Source organism: Stegastes partitus, unplaced genomic scaffold (assembly GCF_000690725.1).
Source record: "Stegastes partitus isolate 25-593 unplaced genomic scaffold, Stegastes_partitus-1.0.2 Scaffold1481, whole genome shotgun sequence".
In the NCBI taxonomy this organism is placed as follows: Eukaryota; Metazoa; Chordata; class Actinopteri; family Pomacentridae; genus Stegastes; species Stegastes partitus.
In genome coordinates, this window is record NW_007579212.1 from 10,261 (window position 1) to 29,050 (window position 18,790).

General features: G+C 39.8%; 2 protein-coding genes across 2 annotated transcripts; one reads left to right on the forward strand and one right to left on the reverse strand.

The window, feature by feature from the left end:
• The first annotated feature begins 5,995 nt into the window (after positions 1 to 5,995).
• Positions 5,996 to 9,380, forward strand: LOC103370779 (interferon beta-like). The gene is made up of 6 exons (XM_008299931.1): positions 5,996 to 6,086; positions 7,858 to 8,081; positions 8,160 to 8,240; positions 8,338 to 8,502; positions 8,767 to 8,838; positions 9,141 to 9,380. The coding sequence occupies exons 1-6, from the start codon at positions 5,996 to 5,998 to the stop codon at positions 9,246 to 9,248; spliced, it is 741 nt and encodes a 246-aa protein (XP_008298153.1). The 3' UTR covers positions 9,249 to 9,380.
• Positions 9,381 to 14,113: 4,733 nt separating this feature from the next.
• syngr1a (synaptogyrin 1a) lies at positions 14,114 to 18,148 on the reverse strand. Its single transcript, XM_008299923.1, has 4 exons — positions 17,733 to 18,148; positions 16,150 to 16,387; positions 15,907 to 16,052; positions 14,114 to 14,489 (listed from the first exon to the last, which is right to left on the reverse strand). Exons 1-4 carry the CDS (start codon positions 17,832 to 17,834, stop codon positions 14,400 to 14,402), a joined length of 576 nt encoding a protein of 191 aa, XP_008298145.1. The 5' UTR covers positions 17,835 to 18,148; the 3' UTR covers positions 14,114 to 14,399.
• Between the last annotated feature and the right edge of the window lie 642 nt (positions 18,149 to 18,790).

Consider the following 18,790-nt stretch of genomic DNA (forward strand, 5'->3'; position numbering starts at 1 on the left):
TAAAACCAACATGTAGACCAGTAAAACCAACATGAAGACCAGTGGGGCCAACATGTTGACCAGCAAAACCAGTTTGCATCAGGTTGTAAAGTGGTGCGTGTTTGTGTTTCAGGGCGGGCAGCTGGATGAACAGGACAATTCAAGTTTCTTATCGTACAATGTGTACAGATGCATCGACAGATCAGAGGTATTTACTCTCATACATTTTGTGTTGTTGTTCACATGTTTACATGTTGATGACATCAGTTCTGTCAGCCAATCAGAGAGCTGCAGCTCACACCTGTCTCTGTGTCCAGGTGGAGTCTCAGCTGGTTTTCATCAGAGACAGCCTGAGGCTGATCTTTCGCCTCTATAACCATGACAACATCTCCTCGGCTTCATGGGACACCGACAAGATCAAAGAGTTTAAGATTGACATCCACCGACAGACTGAGGAGCTCAGGAGCTGTGTGAGTACAAAAAGTACTTTTACTGCAAACACCTGCTGTCAGTACTTTCAGTTCAACTGATTGCTGAACTACTTCTACTTATCCCAAATGTCCTGTTGTTTTTATTATAGAGTCATCATTAAAACACAAAAATTGTTGTGTTGTTTAAAAAAAATTATAAACTCTGAATAAAAACAGAAAATTGCTTTCTTTTTTAAACGACAAATTCACCATCAAAATAGAAAAATAGTCCTTTTTTTCCGCAGAAACTTTTTCTATTATTTTACAGATGTAAAATAATGAAAACACTTAAACATCTTTCACAGCTAGCACTTCAACTGCAGCTCAGGTTCTGAATTCAATTAGATGTCTGCTGGTGATTCAGCTGCTTTCACAGCTTCCACTTTGCTTCACCTGCTGTTTCATGTTCAGCATCAGGTGGAAAAAAGAAAAGACGATCTGATGAGTTTTTGTCTTCAGGTGTCGAAGCAACAGCCGGCAAACAGCAAAGCCAGGAGGTGCTATCGGAGGCTGGAGAGTGCACTGTACCGCGCTGTGAGTACTAAAAGTACTGCTGTAGTACTGTTGTAGTATTGGCTGTGGTTACTGACTGTAGTACTGACTGTAGTACTTTGTCCACAGGTTGGCACTGCGTCCTGGGAGGTGCTCAGGGCTGAAACCATATTTCACCTGGAGCACGTGGAGCTGCTGGCAGCCTCCATCAAACATGCAGCCTCCACCAGCCGGACGCGCTCTGCAACCTCCACTACCAGGAGGCGCCCTGCAGCCTCCACCAGCAGGAGACGCTCTGCAGCCTCCACCACCAGGGGACCCTCTGCAGCCTCCACCACCAGGGGGCGCTCTGCAGTCTCCACCACCAGGGGGCGCTCTGCAGCCTCCACCACCAGGGGGCGCTCTGCTGCAGCTCAATAGCAGCACTAAAACAAAGTGTTTCTACTGTCGTTCTGTTTATTTATTTATTTTATTTATTTATTTATTTTATTTAAACTCACTGTTTGGATGTAATTTTTATTTGTACTGATTTTCTACACAAAATGCATTTCTACGCCGATGATGTGTTTTTGTTCTGATAAAAAAAACTTTTTCTGATGTTTCTGTCCGGAACAAATTGCTGTGATTGGTTCTATTTACTGACTTTACAAATTCTGTATTTATGTTGTTTTTTTTTTATTTATGCTATATTTATTAAAATTGATTGTTCTAAAAACACTTGGAATGTTGTTTTTTTGTTGTTTTTTTACTGTCCTTGATTTTTCAATCATCAACTGAATAACTATCAGGAGCAGAAGTATCAGGATATTATTGTTATTGAAACAAGTAGTGGTACAACTGTTGGTATAATTATAATTCTTTAAGCAAGAAGTAGTTGAAGTGTTGGTATAATTACTAGTATTAAAAGAAGAAGTAGCAGAAGTATCTGTCAAGTCATCAAACATCAAAGTATAATTCAAATGTTACTGAACAAACCTCCCAATGATAACAGTATTTTTTTCAAAACTAAAAAACTTAAAATGCACTGTTCCAACTTATTACACACAACAGAGTTCCAAAACATTTTATAGGTTGTAAAGAACTCAAAATGGTCATTTGTTGAATTTACAGCATTAGGAGGTCATATTTACTGAAATCAAAAGCTATTTCCGTCAAAAACATCTGAACAGGTCAAGTTACATTTTAACTTTGGACTCCTTATTTGATAGCAGCTTCACAATTCTTGCATCCATTGAACTTGCGAGTTTTTGGAGAGTTTCTGCTTGAGTTTCGTTGCAGGATGTCAGAATAGCCTCCCAGAGCTGCTGTTTGGATGTAAACAGCCTCCCACCCTCATAGATCGTTTGCTTGAGGATGCTCCAGAGGTTCTCGATAGGGTTCAGGTCAGGGGAGGATGGGGGCCACACCATGAGCTTCTCTCCTTTGATGCCCATAGCAGCCAATGATGCAGAGATATTCCTTGCAGCATGAGATGGTGCATTGTCATGCATGAAGATGATTTTGTAACGAAAAGCACGGATCTTCCTTTTGTACCATGGAAGAAAGTGGACAGTCAGAAACTGCACATACTTTTCAGAGGTCATTTTCAAACCTTCAGGGACATTGAAGCGGCCGACCTGCTCTCTCCCCATGATTCTGGCCAAAACGTGACTCCGCCACCTCCTTGCTGATGTCGCAGCCTTGTTGGGACATGGTGGCTGCCCACCAGCCATCCACTACTCCATCCATCTGGACCATCCAGGGTTGCACGGCACTCATCAGTGAACTAGACTGTTTGAAAATTAGTATTCATGTATTTCTGGGCCCATTGCAGCCGTGTGAGCACTGGTGATTTATGCATACCTGCTAGCCTCTGGAGGATGTTCGTGGGACTCCAGAGCAGCTTCAAATACCTGTTTGCTGCTTTGTAATGGCATTTTAGCAGCTGCTCTCTTAATCCGATGTGTTTGTCTGGCAGAAACCTTCCTTCAGAAACCACACGGCGCATCACGCAGCCACGAGGCGCATCGCATCAGCCCACAGCATACTGGTCTGCGACGGGGAGAGAGAGGAGGGTGGAGAGCCAACCAAGGCGTTGAGTCCAGGGGTGTGTGTGTGTGTTGTGTGTCTTCATGTATGAGTTTGTGTAAGTCCATGGACTCCATCGCCGGCCAGACTCAACAGTGTCTCTGACGTCTGATGCAGGTGATGAGACACGGCCGTTGCCGTGGAGACGACCTCGCAGAGTTCTGGTCCAGAACAAAGTTCACAGGAGAAGGAGTAGGGTAGCGGAGGGGCTGAGCATCTGTCTGCATAACATCCAGGAGAGTGTAGAGGTATCAGCCTTCCAAGGCCAAGGCCGAGGCAGGGGAGCCGAATGAAGACAAAGAAAGATTGTTTGGGTCAGGCCGACACTGCAATTTACTGTCAGACCTTAGAGTCCCACTGGTTCTCTCTGTGATCCAAAAAAGCCGAATTTGATGGCCCATTACATCCGGATCGGGCTGTTCAACCGCTCCAAGGTGGTATCCATCTTGCGAATCAGTTCTTCCATTTTGCGATTTAGTTCGCATATCGCTTGAGTCTGAGAGTTGACCGCCCGAAGCAATCCCTCCATGACGGGCAGCTTGTCAAATGCCAAAACTGCTGCCTCCGTCGTCCGAACTTTGCGATAAAGCAGGAACCCACAAGCTCCAAACAGCAGGAAGCCTGTTATCATGATCCCAATTAAGTAGACGTCTTCAACATCCTCCACGGAAAGTATAAAGAGGCACACAACCCTATTATTAAAGTAACAAGTATTAGATGTGTTGGTATAACTACTATTATTAAAGTAACAAGTATTAGATGTGTTGGTATAGCTACTATTACTGAAAGAAGAAGTACAGATGTGTTGGTGTCGGTGGTTACTGGGGGTGAATCTGTGCAGTTGTGGTGTTTGCTGGTTGAATTCCAGAGATCAGTCAGAAAATATGCTGAAGCATCTGAATAATCATTTTTCCCTTCAAAGCTGAGGTGGAAAGTCTCCAGATGACTTTCACGTTTCTCTACAAACAGCAGCTCTCACTCACTCAGACATAAATCCTCGAGTTTCCTTCCTGGTTTCTGTTCTGCCTAACATGAAGCATGCTGTTCGCTCGCCTTCTCCGTAAATGTAAACCGAGGCTCTCGAGGGTAAACCGCATCCTGACGCTCTGACTGTGACGACATAGATGGGTTTTACTTTGATTCAGCAAAACACAGTAAATGGAACCTAATGCGCGCTTTGGCCATAAGTTTGTGGACAGCCAGGCTCGGCTTGTTTGCTGGAAAGATATTAGTTCACTGTTTCCGAGCTGTTTGTCTTTTAAGATGATTCAGAGGTGAAAAAGTCAGCCTGTTCGCTGCAGTTCTGAAAAAATTAACGTTATTAGTAAGCTAAATCTTAACTTTCTACTTACTTGTAGCTTTAACATCATTAACTATGATCTCAAGTGGTTTTATGTAACATTTACTCAAAGCAGAAGTATTTAAACGGCACTTATAATCAAAGCCTGTCCACATATTTTTGGTCAACAAGTGTTTAGTTTTTAATGACTTTCCTAAAACACCCAATGGTAACTTAAAAAAAAAAATTCTAAATGTATATGGATAGCTAAAGATGTACCCACATGCATCAACAGGGAGTTATTTATATATATACTTACATACATTTTTTAAAAAGCATTTACTTTGTTGTTGTTTTTAATATACATTCAAAAGTATGTGGCCACCCAAAGTATCCTGCATAGTCATAGAACGTGACCAAACTAAAGGAAAAGCCATGTGTTCACTTCTGTCATATCCATTTTTAATTCTCAAGTATTTTATTTACTATTTAATGTCAATGGATGACTTCAGTTAAACTCTTTAAAACATTAATTACTCTGGCATCACTAAAACATTTATATCTTCTAAACAGTTTAAACCCTAAAAGTGTTTTCATCTGAAGAAAATCTATTCATTCTCATTCATGGATGTTCCTTCTAGTTTTTCGAAGCTCTTTAAGATCCCTTAATTTAGTGGCTGACAATATTCCAACATGAATGTGTTAGCAACAAGCCTTTAATGTCGACTTCATTCGTTCATTCATTATAATAATATCAGTTTGAAATCACAGTTGTAAAACCTCTGATGTCATTGTTCTTCTCTAATCACATTATTGTTGTAGTCTTCTTCTTTTACTGTCATCCATGTGTTTGTTAGCAGTCGGCCCTTCCTTTTTGTGTTTTATTCTTTATGTGTATGGAAGTGTGTGTTGCTGATTGGGCTGAATCTTGAGACAGGGCTGGTTAATCTAATTTTTTTCCTGTTTAGGAAGGTGCTTTTCTCTGAACTTTGTTATTCTGTTGAAATTGTTTTTACTTTGTTCTTCTGCTTTGTCAGCTGTGAGCTATTATATCTTTTTTCTTACTTGTTTGTTAAGTTAAACAAACAAAGCCATATACTTTTAGCCATATAGTGTATGAAACATGGATGAATTAGGGAATAAAGAAAACACCAGATGGTCAAAAATATATGGACACACTTTGACTTCATTGTAATACATGGGGTTGAACTCTTCAGCTGTCTATATACTTTTTATATATTTTAAGTCAGCTCAAACTAAACATTGTATGTCCAGTAACATGTGGACAGGGTTTTGAGCTAATAATCTAATCATGCATTTAGCTACAGTCATGTCTATATACTTAATTTTTTCTCAGCTAGAACTAAACACGTGATGGCCAAAATTATATAGACACGGTTTAGGGTAAACTCCATATTAAACAGGCTGAGGTTGTCCACATACTTTTGGAGATTTATTTTAGTGTATTTTACTAACATATATCCAGCACTAAATCCATAATTCTGCTTCCTCTTCACCATCTACACTTCCTGCTGTGTATGTTGTGTTGTGTTGTGTTGTGTCAGCACTCACTGAGGGAAGCCCGCATTGTAAGAAGGGCGCGAAAAGGGAAATTTCCAGACTTCATTCACTTTTTGCTTTGAAGACATCAAAGTTTCAGTTTCCAGTTTCTGAGCATGAAATTGTATATAAACTGCAAGATGTCCCCATGCTCATCAGAACCACAACCAGCACACAGAAGGAGAACCAGAACCTCCAGAACCTCCAGAACCTGCAGAACCTGCGCATCCTCTCTGACTGTAAGTTGTTTTCTTCTGTCCATTTTGTGTTTCAAGGTGTTTAGAGTTCTGATGACACTTTACTTTCAAACTTAGACCTTCTGCAGAAAACAGAGAAAGAGAAAAATCATTGAAAAGATTCAAATCAAAACCGACTCTGAGATTTTTGAGGTTTAAACAGAAAAATATACTTTGTTTCTGGTTTTTATTCAGCACTTTTTTGGGTCTATATTTTATTCTACAGTTGACTGATTATTATCATCATTATCATTAATTGATTATCGATCAGTCTGGTTTGAGGTTTACAGTTTCAGCTCCTGCTTTCTAAAATCTTTCATGTGTGGTGATAAACTTCATTGTTCCAAAGTCATGTAGAAAACCATGTAGTTACAAAACAAAAAGGTACATTTCACAGTTTAGCTCTTAAACATTCAGTTCTCACTCCTGTTTTTATCCATAACATGTTTTAAAGCAAAAATGAGGTCTGACGTTCATTAGGTCGGAGGTTGAACTCAGTCTTCACACATGCAGAAGAAGAATCACAGACAGTTTGAGCGGAGAAGCTGCTCTTTAAGTTTCATTTCATCTTAAAGCAACTTAATCAGTGACTCACTGACGCATCTCATCTCAGGCGTCTTCGTCTTCGTCATTTAAACCCGAGCTCGGTTTTTTAACATCAGCTGATGGCGTTCGCTGAAACTGAGCGAGTTGTTTCCACCGCCGTCATGGTGGAACCTGATGCATGGAAAGAGTGTCGCGTTATTACGACGAATGCCAGCCGAGCGTCCGAATACGTCACCTCGCCGTGCTACAAATATTCGCGCTGATCGAAGAGTTGAAATTCAGTTTGACGTCCCGACGACGACTCGCAGGTCAGAGTTCACCTCAGTTTTATGGATAACCAGATCGATGTTCATTTATTACTATTTTATTACTACTATATCATTTTCTTACCTCTGATATCACTTTCTATTTCTAGGCATCTGTGTTGGTATATTACTCTTGAAATGATTCGTTTTATTTCGCTGTTTTACTTTTAATGTTGTTCTGTTGTATCAGCAGTCATCCGTGTAGCACATGCTGTTGTTCTAGTCAATTCTGTACTAATACGGAGCTCAAAGCGTGTCCACATATTTTTGACCATATAGTGTCGACATGGAGAAAATACACTGTATGTCCAAAAGTATGTGGACAACCGAACATTGTAACTAATAGCATCAACACAGAGTTTGTTCACGTGATTTTGGTCGTTCAGTTCATTTTAGGTGAATTCTCCTAAAGCAAAACTGTATTTAACCTAAAATATGTGGACAAACTTTGGCCTAACTCAATATTAGAGCCATACTTACGTGTCCACATACTTTTGGACATGTATCTTCTTGCTCCTTCAACCCAATAATAACACATAAAAAGATAGACGTATATGTTATGTATAATACAATCATATTCTGGATGTGCACTGACAAAATTTAAAATACAATTTTTTAATAATAATTTGATTTAATATTAATATATATTTAACCACTAAACATGACAGATAATTTAACATGTGATGATGAGTTAAATATGAAGCATGGTCACACCAACAGGTTGATTTATTGATGCTTCAGATAAATTTTGTAGGAATCAAAATAAAATCCAGTGAATCAGCTGAAGGTGACTCACTTGGCGGCGGATTCTGCTGCTGTGGTTTCGATCAGACTCGTTGTAGTCTGATGACTCACTCAGGTAGACGGCCTCTGATTGGCTGATTGGTCCTGACATCCAGCCAATTAACTGCTCTGCATTCCAGGTTACCTGAGCTTACCTGAGGTTGCCGGCTCACACAGCACACGCCTGAGATCACACCTGAGAATCCAGGATCCGTTCACCAGCAGAACCAGAACCATGACGCCGTCTTCAGTCCTCCTCCTCGTCTTGCAGCTCTGCAGCCTCCAGCTGATGGCGGTCGCTAGGCCGAGATGTTGGTTGCCAGGAAACGTGGTGCAGAGTGCCCACCACCTGCTCAGAGACATGGTACGACCTGGACCCTCACATGCCGCGATGCTCCGCCGGCTGCAGCCTCCATGTTTAAACCTTCTGTCTGTCCTGCAGGGGGGAGCGTTTCCTGTCCAGTGCCTGCCATACAATGTCAACGTCTCCTTACCAGACTCTGTCTTCCCCAATCGCTCTCAGGTAAGCCTCTGACCGGAGCCTCTCAGCCAGTCACACAGCTGCATTCTTTATGTTAAGTTTGTTTGCAACACCTTGACGTCTGATTGGTTCTCTGCAGTGTCGCCATGTATTGTGGGTAGTGTACGAGTCCCTGCGGGAGGCGGAGCTAATGTTCGAGGAGCATGACTTACCTGTTGGAGAGGGCGGAGTCAACTGGGACGAGCAGAAGTTAGACAACTTCCAGAATCTTCAGAACCGGCTGGTGGAGCAAGATGGCAGTTGTGTGAGTACCAGAACCATTCATTCAGTCATTCACCCACTCATTCATTTATTCATTCATTCTTTTATTCAGCCATTCATTTCTTAATTAATCCAGTCAGTCATTCATTTGTTTATGCATTATTTTATTCATTTAGCCACACATTCATTCATTCATTCAGTTAGTCATGTATTTATTTATTTACTTATTCAGTTATTCGTTTTTTCTTTTATTTATTCAGTTATTCACTAATTCCTTCATTCATGTATTCACTTTGTGTCTCTGCAGCTGTCCAACGTGAGCTCTTCAGTCGTTTTGTCCTCGTACTTCAGCAAAGTGACAACCCTTGTCGAGCAGCAGGTAAAAAACAACAACAAACAAGCAAACACACAAACACATTTTATGATTTCAAACACAAATTGTAAATTTTACAAACTTTTTTTCATTAAACTGCATTAACAAACTTTGACTCACTGTCAATAACATGTAAGTAACAATGAGTTAAGCATAAACTAAGCAAACAAGATAAATAAACTGATGAAAACGATGCCTTTAATGTAAACACTGTAAACACATGCTGTCCAGTGATTGGACCTTCAGTGTGTCAGTCAAAGTGTGGGCCAATCAGAGCTAAGGGGTCTGTGTGTGTGTGTGTGTCACAGGACAGCGCCGCCTGTGGTTGGTTTGCTCTGAGGAGAGATCTGCTCTGGGTCCTAAAGTCCGCCCTGCAGAAACACCACGCCTGCTTCAGATGGAGCCACGCCCATTGATGTCACATGACTATGCCTGCCGAGGACCACCATGGCCACGCCCACTGAAGACTGACTGGGCGACATTTAGCGAAAATGCAACCAACAAATATTTATATTTTTTTAATCTATTTATTTATTAAGGACATTTTCATATTTATTTTTTTTACATTCCATATTTAATATTTATAGTTATATTTATGTTTTTACATTCCGTATTTATATTTATTTATTTATTTATTTATATTTATTTGGAATCTTTTTGTACCTTTTTCTCAGAATAAAGCATCATAAAAGTCACAGTCTGAACTTTACTTCAACACAAACAATGACTCCTTTAACTCACAAACTTAAAAACAATCCTGCATTTTGGTTCTTTCATAGATTTATTATAGGTCGCCTGGAAACATGACAAAATTTACTAGGTCTAAAATATACATACAGAAATGCTAATACTTGATTAAATGTTCTTTGTCCATTTTCACCTCAGTAAGGTTCTTTTGGTTTCTGTCCACAAGCTTCTGGTTGTATCTTTGACCCCCATCTGGACAGAATCGGTGCAGAAAAACTGAACTTGCTGGTTTTCTGACACAGACTTGTTTCCTCATCACAGTCCACAGGCTTTTGATGAGGTTTAATTCAAGGCTGTGGGGAAACTGGTCTAAAACCCTAATTACAGCCTGATTTGCTCATTTCTGTACCACTTTAGATTAGTGTTTTGTGTTCATTATTGTGTTGAAACACCCAACTGCCTCCAAGACCCAACCTTCTGGCTGATGATCTGAGGTTTTCCTGAAGAATGTGGAGGTAATCCTCCTCCTTCTTCATTATTATTTACTTTGTGTAAAGCTCCAGTTCCACTGGCACCAAAACAGCCCCAGAGCATAACACTGCCACCACCATGCTTGATGATATGTTTGGTGTTCTTGGGGTTAAAGGCCCCGCCCCCTTCTCCAAGCATGTTTCTGGTCATTGTGGCCAAAGAGCTCAGTTTTTGTTTCATCTGACAACAGAACTTTCCTCCAGAAGGTCTTTTCTTTGTTCCTGTGATCAGCAGCAAACTTCAGTCGAGCTTTAAGGTTCTGCTTCTCGAGGAAGAACTTCCTTCTTCATGCAGCCTCTCAGCTCATGTTGATGTAAAACACCGTGGACACTGACAGCTGTGTTCCAGCAGCTTCTCATTCATTGCAGACCTGATTTTTGGTGATTCTTGGTTGACTCTTGACCATCCTGACCAACTGTCTCTCAGCAGTGAATGCTGTTACAACTAGTCTTTGTGTTTCTCATCAAAGATTTCTACAGTTCACACTACATATACCGAATATCTGCAGCTGAACTCTGAACTGGTTTTAATTCCAGTTTGAAATATTTACAGTTTAATTCTAAATCATTGTAATAAATTTGTTACAGATATATTTAATTTTGTTTAACTGACCTACATTGTCCTTCTAAGATTCAGACTGGTCTGCCTCTTCAATGCTTTTAAGAAGATGATTGAATTATAATGGGGTTTTTTTTTTGTTTTGTTTTGTTTTTTTCTTACATTTTAGACATTTTTGTGATAGATAATTAAAAATATTAACGAAATATTTAATACTACAACATTAACAACACTGTTGGGACGTTACTGGTTATTACTAATTACTGGAAATATTATTAGGAAGTTTATGACTTTTCTCTAATGTTGTTCGGGCACTTTTATTCATATTTTTCTGATATATAAACAAACGTATCACTGATATGTTTTTGATTAATTTACTGTGTTCTGGGTTTTGGATATGCTGCTAATATTTTTGGAAATTTATTCATATTTTTCTGCAAATTTTAGTCTATTTTTTCTGTTTTCTTTTTTTAAATATAGATGCATTTCAATGTTTGAAGTTAATTTAAGAAAACATCCAGTCTTTTGTTGGTTAAAGAGTCTAGGAGACAAACTTCACCTATTAAGTACCTGAAAACAAATCAGTAACTGATAATAATCGCCTGCAGCTGCTTACAATAAGACGATGAAATGTGTTTTCACTGATACTGCAGTTGCTGTGAAACTGTGAATAAGAAAAATCTATGTCATAAAATGCTGACAAACTAATTAGGATTTGTTTTTTATTAACGCATTTGATCAACACAGCAGCTGTTATATAACCTAAACACCGGAGTCAAACCAGGTCACAGTTTTACTTTCACTTTCCTCCCTGTTCAGACTGTAAACACTGACTCAGCTCTGACTCATCTGAAGCGTTAAGCTCGTGTAGTTTTTGTGCAACAGGCAGCAATTATTCCATAATTAATCCATCAGCAGCACTGAGCTAAATCTGTCCTTCCACTCACACATTCATCCATTCATCCATTCTTCTATGAATCCAGCTCAGACTGCAGCAGGACTGAACACGTCAGAGAAAACAGAGAAAACTTGATTTCTGCTCCATAAACGAAGGAACAGCCTAAAAACAATCCAACACAGAAGTTTACATTCTCCAAATTTAGTAAGGACAGTTTGAATTTACTGAAAAACAAAGTTTATTTCAGCTGCAAACCGTGAACTGAAACAATACATAACTGAGGCAGGTTTAAGTTTGTCTGGTAAATAATCCTTTAAGTATGTATCTGATCCTCCAACACAGGAACAGCATACAGCTACATTACAGATACAGTTACTCTCCACCTCCCTGAAGGGATTTCCTGTTTCATTCATTTGCTAAGACAGAGACAAAACACACAATACACAAAGTCTAGGATGAATCTGACTGAGAGCATTTTAATTATTCATCATCATGGGGAATCCCTGTGGCTGCAATAATCTGACATGACGAAAGTTTAAAGCTGTGTGTTTGTAAAATCCCTTTTGTTTCTCTATGTTTTTTTCAGAATCCTGCAGTTTAAGATAAAAACTTTATTAGAAATGTTTCAGTCTTTGCACATTTTACTGACTTCAGTGCAGATAACTGTTTCAGTCCTTCTGACAGTTGTCGCATTTAAAAAAGTTTCCACAAACAACCGGAGAGTAAATACTTGTTTATTATCAGACAAACACACCAACAGTCAGTTTCTCTGCTCACACACACTGAGACTAAATGATAAAAACCAAACAGCACCATTGAACCCACACACTGTAAAGTGATGTTGAGCAGCACTGTAAAGTGATGTTGAGCAGCACTGCGGCCAATCAGAATCCAGAATCTGATGGGAAGAACTCAGTCATGACTTTGACGCATGTACATAAAAATTCAACGTGTGGTTTATTTAATTTAATAAATATTAACAAGGTGATCCAGATTTGCTGCTCCAACAGGTGGTGCTGTTGCTCCATGTTCATATAATTTAGAGCTTCTTCTGAGAAATGTTTGGAAAAACAAAGACAGGTTACCATGTTGGAGAACAAACATTTCTTTGATCGCAACAAGTGGATGAAACAAGATGGCATCTCATTTTAAATTCCAAGCATCTAAAACAATCGGATCTTGTTTGTTTTTACATTGAAAGCAGTTAGTGCAGTCATTATTTCAACTTAAACAGTAGCCGATTAGCCAAACTTTAATATGGAAATTATGTGAAAGTTAGCTAGAGAGCTAATGATTGACAGCAGGTTATTCATCCGTGACGAACCAAAGCTTTTTGCTAAAGGTTAACATTAGCTAACTAGCTGGCTATATTTCATTGCTAACCGGTTAATATTTGGCAGCTAGCAGGACTGTGTTGCTAACAAGCTAGCATTGTTCTTATAAAATGGCTCCTGTTGTAGGTTTTCTTTAAAAATTTAAATTTAAAGTTACTGTTCTGGACTTTGATTGGCTGCTTACTGAGAGCACACGCCCCCTGGTGGAGGGTCATCAAACTGGAACATTGTGTTGTTCTTTTTTTTCTTTTCTTTTTTTTTCAAATTCTGTTGTTTTAACAATAAAGTGGATTGAACACATCACAACAATTGAAAATAACCATCAAACTACATAGAATGCAACACTGTGTAAGCCCCGCCTCCACACATGGCGAAGTTCTACTCCTCTGTGGGCAGAGCCTCCACAGGTTCCTGTTGGTTGGGGTCGACGTAGTCTTGGTTGAAGGTGACAGAGTCGGCTCCCAGTTTAAATCTGTGGACGGCCAGCAGGGACTGAACGGCCTGCAGAAACATGGAAACACATGTCAGAAGGAACATGTAAAGAGAGTTTACATGTCAGACCGAATATGCGAAGAGTGTAAACATGCTGAGAAGAACACATGAAGAGCATTAGCATGTCAGAAAGAACGCGTGAAGACAAAACATGTAAGAGAGTTATGATGTTAGACAGGACACATAAAGAGAGTCAGTCAGTAAGACAAAACACATGAAGAGCGTTAACATGTCAGAAAGAACAAGTAAAAAGAGTTAACATTCTAAAGACAACACATAAAGCGCAGTAACATGTCATTCATGCACTGTAAACATGCCAGAAAGAACACACGGAGAGTGTTAGCATGTCAGAAAGACCATGTTAAGAGAGTTAGCCTGTCAAACAGAACACATAAAGAGCTCTAGCTTGTCAGAAAGAACACTTAAAGGGTGTTTTTTGGATTCTTTACCTTCTCAGTGTTTCAAAGCTGCAGCTGTCACCTTGTTTGTGGCATGCAGTTACCATGGTTACAACTGATGACAGTGTCCATGAGATCGTGCTGTAAAACAAAAGACTGATTCTGTGGTTCTGCTCACCGAGTATTAGCATTAGCATTAGCTGAAGGGCTGGAATCCTTTTGTGTATGCTTATGGTGAAGCTGGACTGTAGGAGATCCTGAACACAGGGATTACCGTGTTTATGCACCATGTCAACATACATGTTACACAAACATGATGAGTACAGTAACATCAGAGCGCCAGCAGGAGGCAACTGACCAGGAATTCTTTATGCACCACACACTTTAACTGCTTATACGTTTAATCTTCATGTCACATCATCATTACACTCACATGATGACATCATATCAGACATTATGTCATCACTGTAATAGGAACACAAATGGTATAGTTCATGAATCTGAGGAAACAGCATCTCTCTGTTACCACGGTAATAGGAAGGCACTTTGGAAGACAGGCTCTTAAAGCGGCCAATCAGAGTCCACGCTGAGCTGATGAAGAAACTGGAAGCACAAAAACACTTGTCTCTGATTGGCTGAAGGAGACAGGTGATGTTAGGTGTGTGTGTTTCAGGCGAGAGAAGGGATGAAGAGTTTGTTGTATTCTTCTTCAAAGGAGACTCTCTTCAGCCGTTCCAACGACAGCAAAGTGAGCCCTCCCTGCATGCAACATATCACAATATATCACACCATATAGCAATATATCACAGCATATCACAACAAATAATGACATATCACAATATATATCACAGCGCATCACAATATATCATGATATATCATAATATATCACACTGTATCGCAATATATCATGATATATCACAATATATCATAATAAATTATGATATATCACAACATATCACAATGCATTGCAATATATCACGATACATCACAATATATCACAATAAATTATGACATATAAAAATAATTAAGCTATATCACAATATATCACAACACATCACAATATATCATGATATATCACAATAAATTATGACATATCACAACATATCCGCACATCACAATATATCATGATATATCACAATATACCACACCATATCGCAATATATCACAACATATCACAATATAAAATGACATATCACAACTTATCATACAATATATCACAACACAACATACAACACATCATACACATAAATAACATATCACAATATATAAGGAAATGTCAAAATATAGCTTTACATATCACAACATATCAAACTACATGTCACATAGAATATTTCAAAATATCAATATACACATACAACATACTCATGCACACCTCTGTGTTACTTGTGAAAATTGTAATGTGACATGTAAAATTTAACATGTCACCTAAAATATGTCCATCCATCCATTATCTATACACCGCTTAATCCTCACTAGGGTCGTGGGGGGCTGGAGTCTATCCCAGCCGACTTAGGATGAAGGCAGAGGACACCCTGGACAGGTCACCAGTCTATCACAGGGCTACACGTAGAGACAGACAACCAAGCACACTCACATTCACACCTACGGACAATTTAGAATCACCAATTAACCTCAACATCTTTTTGGACTTGTGGGAGGAAGTCAGAGAATTTACCTATTTACTGTAAAAATCATTCATCAAGACATTATGTGGCTCTCTTTAAAACTTCACTGAAAAAAACGGAAATTTAACCTCACAGAGCAAAGAGTTATTTAAGGTCAACAAAGCATTTAATTGGACACACAATTCTTATAAAGCTATGAGGACAGGAAAAGTCATCTGTTCTCTAATGTTATCATGTCAAACACCATTAAGATTATCTGAAAAAACACTGTTTTGTCATTGTTGGGTCAGAGGTACTCGGTGCGACATACAGCACCAGACATGTACAAAAACACAGCAAACTGAATGCGATTTCATGGGAACTTTAATCCCTGATCTTTGAACTCTGGCCTGTGTGAGTTCAGTGGCAATCTAAAGGTGCACATCAGCATGAAGACTTTGTAAATAATCTGTTTATATCACATATTCTGTTTCCCTGAACCACCAACATCAATGATTCACAGAAGCGCAGGTGGCAGCAGAGTGTCAGGCTACAGGTGAGCAGGTACGTACCCAGGTGAAGATGGAGAAGAAGGAGAAGACAATGGTGGCTCTGGCAGCATCAGCTCCTTCCTTCAGAGGGTTGTCTTCTTCCTTAGAAACCTGCCACTGATTGGCCAGAAAACAGAAGCCCACGAACCAGATGAGAGACCACAGAGCTGCAGAAGACAAAGGTAACACATGGGGTTAGCTGTGCATGTGTTAACACACAAACAGGTAAGGGCCATCACAACAGCACAAGAGGCGGAGTCTCACCTGACGCACCGATGTCGGCCATGACTGCTTTCTTGCGGTCTTTCACAGCGCTTATCTGAGGGAAATAAATGTCCAGCGCCAAGAAAGCAGTGCAGCACAGGAAGCAAAGTGTTCCCATGGCGACACCATAGTTGCAGGCATACTGGTTGCGGTTGAAGATGCAGAACTCTTCGACCTCCTCAGGTCGGTTAATGTAACCCTCGTTAGCGACGCAGCCCAGGATCACGATGGAGAAAAGCTGGAGGAGGAGACAGTTAGCTCAATGCTAATGGGCACATTTATTCTCAGTGCAACAGGCTAAATGCTAACTGTTAAAACTAAAAAGTGCGTCTTTTGGATTTTTCAAAATGTGATTAATAATGACGAGATAAATTAATACTGGCCATTGAGTGAAGCACTTTGTATGATCACATTAATCTGATGTCAGTTAGTGTAACACTGCAACAACTGCCCCTCTGCAAACAACATAAATATTCTTTTAAATCGCAAATGAAAATATTAAATCTGCCAGTGGAGGAAATAAAACCACCAAAAAACTGTCCGTTGCGAAAACAGTCTGACTTGAAAACCAATGAACAGCTTGACAGTCAGAAAGTTCCACATTATTTACATTTTTACAGTCTCTAAACCCTTTTTCACACAACCCTGCACATCATCTCTCTAGAGATGTTTCACCGTGCTGAATGTATCTTCAAACAACTTCCTCTGTGCAGCATCCAATCAGAGCAGCAGCAGTGTGGAACAGTGAGGTTTTGTCCCTGAGTCTTGTGTTGAGCCTCAGGAATGTTAACTCCAGTCTCATGACTGAGTCACAGGATTGAAAATGAACCATCTGTAACTGAACTGAACCAGAAACTGACCCAAATCCAGATTAACCAGAACAACACCAAAACCAGAAAGCAACCAGGACAAACAGATTAATTTAGACTTGATTATATTCAGGTTCTGCGTGGCTGCACGGATGTCTACAGAACCAGATTTCATTCAAAATATGTATTGTTTTAGACTTGATGTTGCTTAGTTCTTGTTTAGCTGCTTGTGATAAAATCTCTTCTGTTCTGTTCTTGGTTGTGATTGGACGTCATTCAGATCCAATGACAGAAACATTACACTGAACAAATTACCAGAAACTGATGTTGACTGAATAATGCACTTAGCATGTTAGCATCTCTTTTATTATGTTAGCATGTTATCAAATACTTATGTTTACAGTTATTTTGCTATGTTGGCAGTTATTAGTTTATGTTTGCATGTTGACAGCTTTTTTGCTATGTCAGCAGTTATTAGTTTATGTTAGCATATTAGCAATTATTAGGTGATGTTAGCACGTTGACAGATATTTTGCTATGTTAGCAGTTATTCATTTGTGTTAGCATATTCGCAGTTATTGGGTGGTGTTAGCATGTTAGCAGTCAGTCATAAGTGTTAATGTCACTGTGACTCACCTGAGAGGTCACACATGTTTGACCTCTCAGGTGAGTCCAGAATCACCTCACCTGGTGCGTTTAGTTTGAATGCTGAAATATTTCACCAATAACTGTGACGTCATCGTTACGTCATCCTCAAATCAGCATCAGACTCACCCAGCAGAGGATCCTGACCACTGTCTGCGGCTGCCGAATGAAGGTCAGAGGGTCAAAAGCTCCACCTGCCTTCCCCGCCCCGTATGCCTGGAAACCATCCATCTAGACCGCGTCCTGTCCCCAGACCAGTTCGGACCAGTTCAGTCCACTTTAACCCTCCTCCACCACCAGAACCACCAGCACCACCGCCCAGCTTAGTCCAGTTAGACCCTGTTGCTGGGCTCAGTTCACTGCATCTGGACCAGCTTACTCCAGTTTGGCCAGTTAGTCCAGCTCGTCCAGTTAGTCCAGTTTGCTCCAGTAAGTCCAGTTTTGTCCAGTAAGTCAAGTTTGGTCCAATTATTCTGTGTGCCTGTGCATGTGTGTGTGTGTGTGTGTGTGTGTGAGTGTGTGCGCTGTCTTCTTCTTCTCTGCTGCTATAAGCTGTTCTGTAATCTGCTTTAATCCTTCTGACACCAGTGTTTGTTTCCCTGAGCTCTGTCTCACAGGCTGTAGACCGCCCCCAGTTGGCTCCACTAATCATATACCGACATTTTTCTAGGCAGAGGTTACAGTCAGCCAATCATAGCAAAGGAGGCGGGGTTACAGAGGATGAGAGGAGGCACTCCCTGAGAGGCGACGCTCAGGGATAAAAACATTACCAGCGCCTAAGATCATGAACCTTGGAGATAAGTTTCTCAGATGACAGAAACCAATCGCTTGTATCAGTTGTGTTTGTTTGTTTGTCTGTTTGTTTATTTATTTGTCTCTGAGCCCTCAGTTGTGTGTGTCAGGCTGTGCTTATCTGTTTGTTTGTTTGTTTGTCTCCAAACCTTCAGTTAAGTCTGTCAGGCTGTGCTGTATTTGGATCACTGTGAATTTCTGTCTGTCAGTTCCACTTCCTGTTTTCTGCTTTGTCTTTGTTTTTACTCTTGTGTGTAAAGTTTTGTTACAGTTGTTTCAGTTTTTACTTTTTTTAAAATTTACTTTTATCTTTGATTTGTTGTTTTGTTAGTTCACTTTTCGTTTTCTTTGTCTACTTTTGTTTTGTTTATGTATTTTTAAAAAAATACTTTAGT